The sequence below is a fragment of the Manis pentadactyla genome, chromosome 6, assembly GCF_030020395.1.
Source record: "Manis pentadactyla isolate mManPen7 chromosome 6, mManPen7.hap1, whole genome shotgun sequence".
NCBI classification, from domain to species: domain Eukaryota; kingdom Metazoa; phylum Chordata; class Mammalia; order Pholidota; family Manidae; genus Manis; species Manis pentadactyla.
In genome coordinates, this window is record NC_080024.1 from 103,485,055 (window position 1) to 103,498,894 (window position 13,840).

The 13,840-nt window shown below is 43.4% G+C and overlaps 1 protein-coding gene across 2 annotated transcripts in view; it reads right to left on the reverse strand.

Moving 5' to 3' along the window:
* Nucleotides 1-448: 448 nt before the first annotated feature.
* PSMA8 (proteasome 20S subunit alpha 8) overlaps nucleotides 449-13,840 on the reverse strand; it is a 59,145-nt gene continuing 45,753 nt past the window's right edge. The window contains exons 5-7 of one of the 2 annotated variants that reach the window (XM_036914242.2): nucleotides 1,944-2,060; nucleotides 1,769-1,831; nucleotides 449-963 (exon numbers count right to left, since the gene is read on the reverse strand). In XM_036914242.2, coding sequence (XP_036770137.2) covers nucleotides 874-963; nucleotides 1,769-1,831; nucleotides 1,944-2,060 — 270 coding nt within the window. In that variant the 3' untranslated portion in view covers nucleotides 449-873. The remainder of the gene's footprint in view (nucleotides 964-1,768; nucleotides 1,832-1,943; nucleotides 2,061-13,840) is intronic. The other variant, XM_036914243.2, reaches the window with a different exon arrangement.

Here is a 13,840-nt window from a genome sequence, read left to right on the forward strand (position 1 = left end):
CAATCAAAAGACACAGAGTAACAGAATGGATAAAAAAGCAAGACCCATCTATATGCTGCTTACAAGAGACTAACAAAGAAAAACTGAAGGAACAAAACAGCAGCAGAATCACAGAACCCAAGAATGGACTAACAGTTACCAAAGGGAAAGGGACTGGGGAGGACGGGTGGGAAGGGAGGGATAAGGGCAGGGAAAAAGAAAGAGGGCATTACGATTAGCATGTATAATGTGGGGGTGGGCATGGGGAGGGCTATAAAACACAGAGAACACAAGTAGTGATTCTACAGCATCTTACTACTCTGATGGACAGTGACTGTAATGGGGATTGTGGGGGGGACTTGGTGAAGGGGGAAGCCTAGTAAACATAATGCTCTGCATGTAATCATAGATTAATGATAATAAAATTTTAAAAAATGAAGAAGGCAAAATTTTGGTAATTTGCCAATGCAAAGATGTTTTTATTCATTTATAAATACAACTCAGTATTATATTCAGTTTATACTTTAATAACTATCTCTTTACATGAGTCAATATGCAAATGTCACCACATTATTTAACATTTTTTCCTAATTAAATTTGCATATATGAAGAAAAGTAACACATTGGACAATAAATTATAAAGCATAGTTTCAGGCTTATGTGGGATTATGATTGCTTTCAACAATTACTGAAATCTCTTTTCAAAGAAAATCTTCATACTAATGTATGTTTGTCCATGTTACAGACTGAAGACAGCCACAACTGTGGCACTGTCCTAACGGCACAGAACTACTAAATGTATGATGCAAGTCAACTTATTTCCTTTAAAACTTCACAAAGTAATTTCAAGGAGAACAACAAAACATTAAAAGCTGTCAGTGTTCATCCTAAGAATTAGGCAGTCTTCTTTTTTTTCTTCTCTGCTTCTTCCTTTTCCTTTTCTATTTCTGTTACTTGTAATTCAATTTCTTTGGCGCTGAACATCTGAAAAGAAAAAATTTTTTAAACAAATTTTAATTACATCAATAATTTATAAATATTTACAATATGAAGGAAACCAATTATATTTTGTCAAGTAATATTTTCTATTTATAATTTTGTTTTAGAACTTCAAGTATATAATGAAATATTTCAAAAGGTTCATAAACAACAGTACTTTCAACAATTATGGACAAAACCTGAGCTCTATGACATTTCCACTATCGTACTAAGAAAGCAGGGTGAAATGTCATACCGTGTTACATATCCTATATATGCATATCATTCTGAAAAGATTTTAATGCAAGGCTTATTCTATTCATTAGCAAATAGTTAATTACTGAACCCCCCCTTATGTTAGAAGCCTGGAGGGCCAGCAGTGATATAAATGGCAGCTGAATGCCACTTGGTAGCATATCTTGATTTCAGAAGATCTAAAAAGGAAGGAAGAATAACTTCTCTGTACATGGTACCAAGAATAAATCTCCATGGGGAATATACTGTATTACCTCAAACAGGACTGACTCAGTAGAGGTTCCTACTTAGAAGAACATACCAAAATGGGTTAAGCTTATATTTAGATATCAGCACCTCTAAGTCTTTACAGAGGGTGAGGGATAGATAACTACTTGGAATAAACATACAAATTAGTGAACATAAGCCTCCAGAAACAACAGAGGTCATCATAATAATGTCAATGGATGCTAAAGGATGTTTCAAGCTTATAATGAAGATTCACAGAAGACTCAGAACATTTTGTCAAAACACTTTGTACTACAGGTATTTTTTTCCTCTTTGGTTAATGATTTACCTTCAAACGTTGGTTTCTTCTTATAACAGCAAGTTCAATGTTTTTTCCACCAGATTGGACAACCTGATGTAGAACAATTAAAATATTAGGATGCCTTCAGCAAATTTTGTTTTTAATATGCAATTGAATAAGAAGAGAGTAAGCTTTTCTGAGTATGCTTTATTAGGTCACTTACTTCTAGCAAAGCTCTTATTGCTAATTTAATAGCTTCATTGTTTGCTATTGCATCTTCTGTGTAATTCTTTTCTAGAAATTCTTGGACAGTTTTAGCACTTCGGCCTATTGCATTTGCCTTGAAAAATAAAAGACAATTACTAATATCATTGTAATATAAATGAATTTATGGTTACTCAGTGAGGTTTAGGTTTAGAGTTTAGTATTTCTTAGCATAACTACCAAATGAAAATTGTAGGCTTGAAAACTCCGCCAACATTTCAGCAGCTCACTGTGCTACTACATGAATAATCTAAAATGGTGGCATGACATTTTCAAACATACCAGTGCTCTGCCTGGCCAGTGCATTCTATTATTTCAATAGCTCCCAAGTCCTTGGATAACCAGAAAAGATAAAAAGAGTTGAAACTCCAAAAGATATAGAGAAAAAAAGGAGGTATAACTTCGCAATACTGTGCAAAAGGAAGAAAAAGACACCAACACAAAGAAAGCTATTTATATGAATAACACTATGTGCATCATTTTCTTAAACCTTATTCTTTATATATAAATAAAATATTTACTTATTTGTAAAATAAAGGTCACCTAATTATTGAATCCTATCACCTTTGACTCTGTAAGCAAGAAGGGCTTCTTTTTTCCTTCCCCATTTTTCTTTGTTCTTTAGAAATTTCCGTCAGATGAATCAAAGAGGCAAACGGATTTCCCTGGCTACGTGGCTACAGGTAGTATATGGTGTGTTCTTTTAATTCAGCCTGAATATCTAGACTAGTACTAGTGAATGATAATGGTGATGATAATAGTACTTTACTTTAATAGAGTACTTATGTGCCAGGCACTATTTGCCAAGCATTTTACGTGGATTATCTCACTTAAGCAATTAAATCACAAAAACAATTAGAAGTTACTATTACTAACCCCAATTCACAGATGAAGTAGAGGGCTGAAACGGTTAAAAGGAGCTTTCTCAGCCTCAGCACTACTAATATTTGGGGTGGGGCAATTCTTTGCCATGGGAGGCTGTCTGGTGCACTGGAGGATGCTCAGCACTAGATGCCAGGAACACCCCCACCCCCATTGTGGCAATCAAACATGTCTCTAGATATTACCAAATGCCCCTCGGGGGGACAAAATCCCCTATTTGTGAACAACTAGCTTAAGTAATCTTGCCCAAGATCCTATAGCTGGTAAGCAGGAAAGCTGAGCTTTGAAGCAGTTGGCCTTTGAACAACATGGGTTTGAAAAGCACAGGTCCACTTACACAGATTTTTTCAATAAATGTACAGTATCTATAACTGGATGGAAGGCAGTAGGTTCCCCAGGTGATGTGGTCAATATGTGGGTTCAAAACTTTATGACTCAACTTTTCTTCTCTATTAATTGGTGATGTGTGCCTTGAGAAATGTGATGTGTCCCTTAAATGAATGTTGTGTGTTAACCAAGGCCAGTTCCCGCAACATAGTTATGTCCCCTATTGTGTTGTGCTGGGGAACGTTGAGGAGGGAGTTGTGCACTGAGATCACAACGAGCCAACGGTTGTATGCATGAGATCACCAACTGTCCTTGGATGTATTTGTGTGACTAATAAATACGAGAGGTGCCCCTCTCAGCACCGCTCTTGAGCTAGTTATGCCTTGAGTCCCCTGGCCAGCCTACTAAGATCTTCGACAACTCATTGCGTTGCCGCCTCCTCTATCTGTGGGTCAGAGACAGGGAGGAGGCCGACACAATAGAAATGGAAAAGGAAAGACATCGTACATAGAGGCCAAAACCTAGAACCTTGGTGTTATGAGCACCATGTCCTAACTAACAGCTAACTAGCAGCCACCTGGACTGGAGAGAAACATTAGGATCTGAGAGCAGCAGAGGAGCAGAGGCTGGATGGGTAACCGAGGAAGCAGGCAGTGTACCTCTGTTCCATGGCCGTGCGCCCCTCCCAGCCCAGGCCTGATCCAACAAGCAGGCAAGCATCAACCTTGGCAGGGACCAGCAGGGCAGCTAACCTAACCCTCTGCTTGCTCTTTTCTCTGTTGGACCCTACAATCCTCCCATTTCTTTTCTACTTTTCTTCTCTTTGTTGCATCTGAGTTAACTGATCCATGTTATAATCGGTAGGCTATCAGTAGTTATGCTTCTTTGGGAGTCAAGTTATACTCAGATTTTCAACTGCGAGGGGTGTCAGCTCCTGTAACCCCCACGATGTTTGAGGATGAACTGTACAGTCTGAACCGGCAATCAAGATTGGAACTCTATTCACTATGCCATCATGCGCCCCTTTGCTGTGATGGCCCCGGAAGCTAAAGACCCATCCTTTCACTGAAGGATCCCAGTATTATATGAGGAAATGTGTCAGTTCTAACTGGTAAGAATTATGATTATAGGAAAGATATCTCAGAGATTTTAGGAAGCAAGTATGAAAACACACCTTCTGTACCACATGAGAGTATATTCTGTTTGACAGAAGGTTCTTTTTACTTCATAGAACTTTTCCTATGCCTCTATATTTCAGAGGATTAAAATAAATGGTTGCAAAAATTAAAATTAAAATTTGTGTCCTTCAAATTTTACTGAGGTCAAAGACAAAGCCTTCAGCCTGGTATGACATTGGAGTTTATTTGCTACTAGTTGTTTTTGGGTAACTGGTTGCTGCCCTAGAGAGGAAGTATGTAAGGACAGAGTTTACCCAAAAATCTCAGTCCTTAAAGTTGCCTTATAAACTCCTGACTTTCCTGTCCACTTCCTTCAATCACTAATACAAAAATTCTTTAACTCTTACCTACATGACTGGTTTCCTAAAGTCTTCTTCTTGCCATACTGATCCCCACACTCCAAACCCAGCATCCATCAGCCCACTTGAATAGACTATGATAGTTTTTGTAATGTTTTCCCACCTGTCTATCCTGATTAATGGTGATTTTCTGTGGCAAAAAACATTCGCTGGCAACTCCAATACCCATTCTTTCTTTGTGACAGAATGCTAGGCAATGTGCCTGCTAATAAATGTCATTTCCTAGCCTCAGTTATTGATAGGAATATGCAAGTATAAGTAAATGGATGGAACTTCTAGAAACTTTTGCTGCCAGGAATGCAGACATTTTGGCTGGAGGTCTAGCAGCAGCCACCTAGAGAGCAGAGAAAAGACTAAGATAATAAACAAACACCAGTAACTACCTTCAAACTTCTCATATTTATATGACAGAAATAAAACCTTCTGTGTTAAGAATCATCACATCTCTGCTGTTAGGAGCCAGAAACTATACCTCTGAGTGGATCCTGTGATGTAGGACCCCATCCCCTTTCAGAAATCAAAGCCTATTTCTACAGCTGCTGGAAGTACCAATGGCAGAGAGCTTTCAGCTCTTAACTTTCTTTAGGAGGTGCCCGGGTTAACAAGAGCTGTCTCACCTTAAGATCACACATTCTTCCAGGGTCGTCCATATCCAATGAAGAACTGATGAAGGGTTATTAATGTCCAGTGTCTTCATCCCTACTTGGAACAACTTTGGTAGAGCTACCGCAGATCCAGAGCTTCCCAGGGTTTGTGAGATTGTTACTGAGACTGCACTGCAGTCCATCTTCTCCCTCTGCCTAATTCTGTTCCCTTTTCTTCAACAAACGCTGATCCCCAAAGCACTTCCTAAAAACGATGGTTCACCAGCCTTTAAAGTATTTTGGGTCCTGAGATTCTATGTCTCTATGGCAGGATTTTCCAAAAAATACCAGAGTGGAGGGAGGATCTGTGATAAAAGGGTTATAAATTCAAGTATCTTGGGGACTACTACTTTCACTAGCTCTACAAGATTTAAAATATTTTTTAGAAGACCCAGAACTTGACAAAACTTACTACATTTCTTTAAACAAACATCACCCAAGATTAACTCAGATAGCTTTTTTACCTTACACCTTAACATCAAAAGAAATACACTTTGAGAAACACTGCTTTGAGCATTACTGGCAATAGCAAAACAGGCCCTCAAAAGCATTAACACTGTTAGTTTTGTATACTATGCCACTGGTCATTTTGAAAACACTGTTTCACTCAATTACACATATCTTTCAAATATAGATCAATTGATTTCTAAAGCATCAAATAATTGTGCTCATTAATTTCAACACCAAAGTCATCAGAAAAGGCTTCAAGCACTAAAAAACTGTCAAGTTCACTGTGGTAAATATATATATACCCTAAAATTTTCATTTTTGCTTGAAAATCTTGAATTTTACCATTGGCAACAAATACTGTTAGTTGTTTCCTTAAAGTAAAAGGCCTGAATCTTTATTCTTGAGAAGATGTTCTGCCAAATTTTCAAGTTTGAATAACAATAGTTATTCTGTCCATTGTTCTATGAGGTAAAAATGAAGTTCCATAAAAATGGGCTGTTTCAACTTGCAACTCAAATAATTGCAAACTCTTTTCCCTCAAGATACCCATGGTACCTGCATTAGATGTACTTTAAGCCTACTTCTATTTCATCATACACAACACTAAAAAATGCATACTCAAGTTGGGATGGGTTATTAAGAAATTATTTTCTTTTACTGAGAAACAATTGACATATAACATGATACTAGTTTACAGTGTACATGATAATTTGATATTTGTATATATTGCAAAATGATCACAATAAGTCTAATTAAATCCATCATGACACAGCTACAAATTTTTTCTTCTTGTGATGAGAAAAAAATCAAGATTTAGTAAAATCAATAATTTGTACTGTTTCATCAAAGGCCATTTATGTGAAAGCCAAATTTATTAATTTACTGCAAATGTATGATATAAAGAATACAGTGAATACTAATACAGTTGGGTGTTAGGGCACCAGCAGTTTTACCCACCATTGCTTTTACACCTTCAGTGCAAATGTCCACATGGAGGAAAAGGGTAGTAGTATCTTAGTATTATTATGAAAACAGTTTTAACCTCGTGGACCAGGGGTCTGCAGACTACATTTTAAGATATACTGCTTTATACTATATACTCTATTTGGCTATACCCCATAAACCTATAATGTCAAAAGATTCCTGATACAGTATGGATTCCACACAGACCTGCCTGAAAGTTCCTAACACTGCAGTTTTAAAAATTAAAATGGTGGGCTCCAAATCTGGCAGGTCAACAGTATCACTTGGGAAGAACCCCTATCCCACCTGTTACTTGGCTGGCTTCTTTCCATTCAGTCTCAGCTTTAGCATTACTTCCTCAGAGAAAAATCCCTCTACACACAATCTGCAGTAGCTCTGTTGCTCTCTAGGACATTCTCCAGCAGCTTGGTTTCATCACTGCATTTATCTCTACTTAACGCCAAACTTAACAAAGAAAATAACAAGGTGTAGAGTGATATACAGAGTATGTTACCAATTATGTGAAACTTTAAAATATGCAAAATAGTATCTATTCTTCTTATTATTATTCATGTGCAGTAAAAGTATAAAATTATCAATGGAAAAGATAAACATCAAACATAGGATAGTGGTTTCCTGGAGACGGCAGGAGATGCTGTAGGAGAGGAATGAGGTTAGAAGGATACATAGGAAATTCAATTACATTCAGGCTGGCTGGTGGTTACAAGGGTGTTTTGAACATTACTTTCACAAGTCTGAAACATTTCAGGTATGAAGGGCCCCCACCAGTAAGATGGCGAACTTCCGGCTTCTCTTCCGGGTCCTCAGTTCCCGATGGTGCCACCTGAAGCCCAATCACCTCTCCCCACTCCCACTCCCAGCACCTAGCCAATAGCCACCAGCCCCGTAGAAGTGACACCACAATCACCCCATGCCTCTTCCTATATAACCCAGCACCTTTCCCTAATAAAGCGGAATTCTCCGGTGAATTGCTGCTGTGTGTCGCTCCTTTCCTTTCATTGGTGCCGAAACCCGGGAGACGGGACACCCCAACTGGGCCCCGTCTTCCCCCAGACACCAGCAGCAGCTTGTCCTCGTCCTCTTTTTCCGGCGCTGGCTCCTCACACTCACCACTCCTCTGTGGCCTTTAGGTAAGTTTTCCCCCAGAGTGGGCCGCTCTTCCCCGAGCTATCGCAGCGCCATTACCGTGATCGTCCAGCAAGGCCCTGACGCTCGGGGACGAAGAAGGAACTCTCCCCACCTCCGGCCTTCACAGCTGCAGCAGACCCTCAGGCCCCCCTCCAACAGCCATAAACCCCGCCTCAGGCCTTCACAGCTGTGACAGACCCTCAGGCCCCTCCTCCAACAGCCATAAACGAGGTGACTCCTTTGTGGATGAGAATGCTTCCTTTTCCACTTCCTCCTTCCGTTCTACCTGCCGAAATCTGTTCCGTCCGCTGAAAATCCCTAGTACTAGGTACCTCAGACTCCGGCACTCTGCCTTCTTAGAGAAGTCTGGGTGACGACCCACACTTCCTAAGAAACCGACTCGTATATGAGTTTCCACAGACCACCAAGGATCATCGGGAACGCCCTTTGTCTCCTTGCGGTCTGCTCCCAGTCCGAGGATCTCCGTTCGTCTTCCCCTGTTTGTCTCCTTCTCTGTCCTTCAGCCATGGGAGCCTCCTCATCCCTCCCTGAAAGTTCACCTCTTGAATGCCTGCTCAAGTATCTAGCCACCCGCTCCCTGACGCCTGATATAAAACCAAAACTTCTCCACAAATACTGCTCCCAAGATTGGCCGACATACCCCCTAGACAATAACAACCAATGGCCCGCAGGGGGAGCTCTTGATCCTAACATCACTCGCGATCTCTTTAACTACTGCCAGTGCCTGAAAAAATGGAAGGAGATTCCCTATACCGAAGCTTTCCGCCTCCTCCCCCCGCCTCCCCCCAAGTTCTCCTAGCCTGCAAGCCGTCTCCCCCGCAAAAGCCTCCCGTTCACTCCCTTCCCCCTCCTCTCCTACAACAACCCCTCCCCCTTCCTCCACCACCATCTCCTCCCCCACCTCCCCCTCCTTGCAGTTCAAGCCTGAGCCTTTCAGCCCCCCTCTAACTAAGTTCCAAGAGCCTCCTCTGTCTTTGCCCCCATCACCTGTTTCTCCCCCACAGACTGAGCCAGAACCCTTCAGTCCTCCTCAGACTCAGTCCTGAGGGCCTCCCAAAATTATCGCCCCCCCCACCAAGAAGTAGCAAGATCTGAAGGCATCGTGCGCGTTCACGTCCCTTTCTCCTTAAGAGATTTAGCCCAACTTGAGAAACGCCTAAGTTCCTTTTCCACTGATCCCACAACATATATCAGAGAGTTTCAATAGACCCTCCAGTCATACAGCCTCACACATCATGACATTTTCATGCTCCTAGCCAATACCCTCCTTCCTGAAGAGCATAGACGAGTTTGGGACTTCGCCCAAAGGCACGCCACCGAAACCCACAGGACTGACCCCACCTATCACCCTGGCCCCACCGATGTCCCCGAACAAGACCCACACTGAAATTATAACACCACCGTGAGTCTCCGCTCTCGAGATATCTTCGCCTGCTGCTTAATAGCAGGTCTGAAAAAAGCAGCTCGTAAATAGCCAATTTTCAAAAGCTCCCTCCGAGTTCTTAGACAGACTCACTCAAGCCCTATTACAGTATACCAGCCTGGACCCAGAAACGCCTGATGGGAGACATGTCCTTATGACATACTTCCTAGCTCAAAGCTACCCCAACATTAAAGCTAAACTCAAAAAGTTAGAACAGGGCCCCGCTACCCCACAGACTGAGATCCTAAGAGTGGCCTTTAAAGTCTTCCATAACCGGGAGGAGGAGAAAGAACGCCGTAAACAAAAGGCTGATCAGGCCAATTTCCAAATGTTGGCCCAGCTGATAAAACCATAACCTGGGCGCCCCTCTACAAACAAGCCCCCCCCAGGAGCTTGTCTCAAGTGCGGAAAAGAAGGACATTGGTCAAGGGTGTGCCCCTCCCCCAGATCTCCTACCACCCCATGCCCCAGATACCACAAAAAGGGCCACTGGGGGTCTGATTGCCCAGCCACCCGAAGGGGAGGCTGGACGAACAACCCCCATCCTAAGTCCGCCGTAGTGGGACTGGCAGAAGAAGATTGATGGGGCCCGGGGGCTTCTCGCCTGACCATTTCCATCACCAAACAGGAGCCCAGGGTTACTTCAATAGTAGACGGTCGCCCCATCTCCTTCCTCCTAGATACAGGAGCCACCTTCTCAGTCTTGCGGGAATACCGGGGCCCTACCATGCCTGCCATTACTCCTATAGTCAGGGTAGGAAGTAAACAGATTTTCCCATTAAACCCCCCCCCTTTTATGCACAATCCAAGACAATCCCATACCTTTATCCCACTCCTTCCTGGTTATGCCCCAGTGTCCCATCCCCTTACTAAGACGGGACATCCTTTCTCTCCTCCATGTTTCCATAACTATATCCACTCCCACAGCCCCCAGTACTCCCTTTCTGATGGCCCTCATAGCCGATGACCCCCCTCTACCCAATGAAAGCTCCAGTTCCGCCCTCATACACCCTGTAAATCCCAGAGTTTGGGACATTACAAGCCCCTCCATGGCTCTATGTCCTCCTGCCTCTATCAAATTACGTGACCCCTCTCAGTATATCCGAGTCCACCTTATTACAATACGTGGATGATCTTCTACTCTGCAGTCCCTCGTAAGAACAGTCTCAACTTAACACTGCCTCCCTACTTAACCTTCTAGCTTCCAGAAGTTACCGGGTATCCCCTGTCAAAGCTCAAATCTCTTCCCCTTCTGTCACTTACCTCCGATTTCTTCTATCTCAACAAAGAAAGTCCATTACCTTAGACAGAAAACGGCTCCTCTCTGACCTGCCCATTCCCAAAACCAAGACAGAAATCCTTTCCTTTCTAGGCCTGGCTGGGTATTTTAGAGCGTGGATCCCTAACTTCTCCCTGTTGGCAAGACCCCTATACGACCTCAGCAAGGGCCGCCCTGAAGAACCATTATCTTCCTCACCCCGACACTCCTTCATTAAGCTCTGTCGAGCCCTTGTGGAAGCCCCAGCTCTCCATCTTCCTGATTTGTCGAAGCCCTTCTCATTATACATTCATGAGAGGTCCAGTCAAGCTCTAGGAGTCCTAGGCCAATATTATAGCCCATCCTTTGCCCCAGTAGCTTATCTTTCCAAGCAATTAGACCCCACAGTTCAGGGATGAGCCCCCTGCCTATGGGCATTAGCCGCTGGACAGCTCTTGCAGAAGGAAGCTCATAAACTGACATTTGGGGCGCCCCTTACCATTCTGTCCCCATATCACCTAAAGGATCTCTTAACCTACAAAAGTTTACAGACTCTCCCTCCCTCCAGACTCCTGATCTTACTGTCCTCTTTTCTCCAAAATCCCGTTCACCCCCTTTGCCATCCATACCCAAATCATGACTTTTTCCTCCTTTACCGCTCTCTTGCTTTTTCTCCTCATTCCTATTGTCTTCCCCGCCACCCCAGCCTCCTTTGTATGGAGATTCAAAGTCAGACAGACTTACACACAGCATCAAACAAAAGTTACTGCCCTCATTGCCACATCAGACTGCCCTCTGAAAGGCTGCTCCGAGCCTTTATACCTCCACTTTCCTCCCTCCACCGAAGTGTTCACTAGCAGCTACCTTTATTCTCCCTACCTCTGCTTCCTCTATGACCAAAGACAAGCCTATTGCAGGCAATGGCAAGACACCTACGGGTTATGTCCCTACTGGTCTTGCGCCATTCACTACATGAGTAACTCCCAGTACCCATAGTATTACTCCTCCAACCGTTTCATGAAATACCCCAACGGCTCATTCTCCTTATCAATCCCAGATTCCTGGGACTCTCGATGAGCCGCTGGGGTCACAGCCTCAGTTTACTATGGGGAGTCCTCGACCCCCCACGGTACCCTTCATATCTCTTGAGAGTATGTTCCCTCTCACTCCCAGATCTCTCAAGTTGCATCAGATATCGGACATTCCAAAAAAGTCATTATCCAAACTCTTGACGGCACTTCTTCATCTTCTTATTCCTCCTACTCTTAGTTAAAGCTTATTCAAGACACCACCATCTTTCTCAACCACACCCTCAACACCGCCAATTGTTTCTTGTGCGCATCACTACAGCGCCCATTGCTGGCCGCTGTGCCCCTTAATATTTCCAACTATTCCTTCCATGCAGAAGGACAACCCCTCCCCCCCCCGGCAGACATACCCCTATGGGAACCAGAATACGCAGATAATCTCACCATCCACCACTGTGTAGGCCCAGCTCCACCCCCCTCCAGCGCACTTCACTGCCTCTCTATCTACACCCCTACCTCCGGCTCTAAGACTTTCACTCAACCAGGACACTTCTTTTGGTGTAATGGCAGTCTTTTCAAGTCACTGCCTCCCAACTCCGATATACCCTGCATTCTCATCACCCTAACCCCACAGCTTACACTTTATAGCATGGCAGAATTTCTTGAGCTCCAACCTCCCTTGCCCTTGTGCACAAAAAGGGCTGCTTTCCTTCCCATCATGGTCGGTATCTCTTCGACCACCTCAGCCATTGGGGCAGGGTTTTCGGGAGGAGCCTTGGGTCACTCTCTGTGGGCAATTAGAGATCTCAACGCCAAACTTGAGGGAGCCCTGACATCCACTGCCGATTCCCTGGTCTCTCTTCAAAGACAGGTCACTTCGCTAGCTAAGGTCACCCTTCAAAACCAGTGGGCCTTAGATCTGCTTGCAGCCGAAAAGGGTGGCACATGCGTCTTCCTTCGGGAAGAGTGCTGCTATTACATCAACGAATCCGGCATTGTAGAAACTGACATTACCAAACTCACCGACCTTGCCTCCAGCCTCCACTCTGCTTCCAATTCCAACCCATTCTCTTCAATACTAACAAACCCCCTCCTTACCTGGCTCTGGCCCATTGCAGGCCCCATAATAATCATTCTTCTCGCCTGTCTCTTCTTACCCTGTATAATAAAGTTCATCAAATCCCAAGTCGGAAAAATCTCTAATCAAACTTTCAACCAGCTTTTACTCAGGAACTACCAGCTTTTAGCCACAGAAGATCCCTCACCCTCACGTAACCTCCTCACCACACGCTGAGATGGACCCCTCTCTCCGTTAGAAACTGTTCCTGGAAACAATGGCCGCAGACGCCTGGCTTCTGGCACCCGTATCCTCTTGGCACCATTAGAATCAACAAGTCCTCGACCTATAGTTACAAAGAACCTTCATTGATTTCCAACCTGAAGAAGTCCACATCTACTCGTCCTTACTGTGGGGAGTCCTATCAACCCTTTCCCCCCAATCCTCAAGCCCTCACTCCCTTCTCCACCCCCGTTCAGCAGGAAGCAGTCAGAAAGAAAGCAACGTCCACAACCCCATAGAGAAGAAAGGGGGGAATTAAGGGCCCCCACCAGTAAGATGGCGAACTTCCGGCTTCTCTTCCGGGTCCTCAGTTCCCAATGGTGCCACCTGAAGCCCAATCACCTCTCTCCCCATTCCCACTCCCAGCACCTAGCCAATAGCCACCAGCCCCATAGAAGTGACACCACAATCACCCCATGCCCCTTCCTATATAACCCAGCACCTTTCCCCAATAAAGCGGAATTCTCCGGTGAATTGCTGCTGTGTGTCACTCCTTTCCTTTCAAGGTAAAAAAGTGATTTGAAGCAAATACAGTAAAACATTAACATCTATTTAAACTTGGTGATTACATGCATTTATTTCTATTGTTTTGTGTTCTTACATATGTTTAAATGTTCCATTGAAACAGTTATTTCTTTTAAATGTAAACCTTAAAATTGTCCATGTTCCTACTTTACCATTTTCACATTAGGGTCCATGCACTTGTACCTACTTAAGGTCTTTGCTCTTATAAACGTTCCACTTAATCTACATTATAAAATTCTCCCTAACAAAATCTCCAACAATACAAAACTTCCATAATTTTCCTAATTGACTTTAAAATAAAAAAAATGCT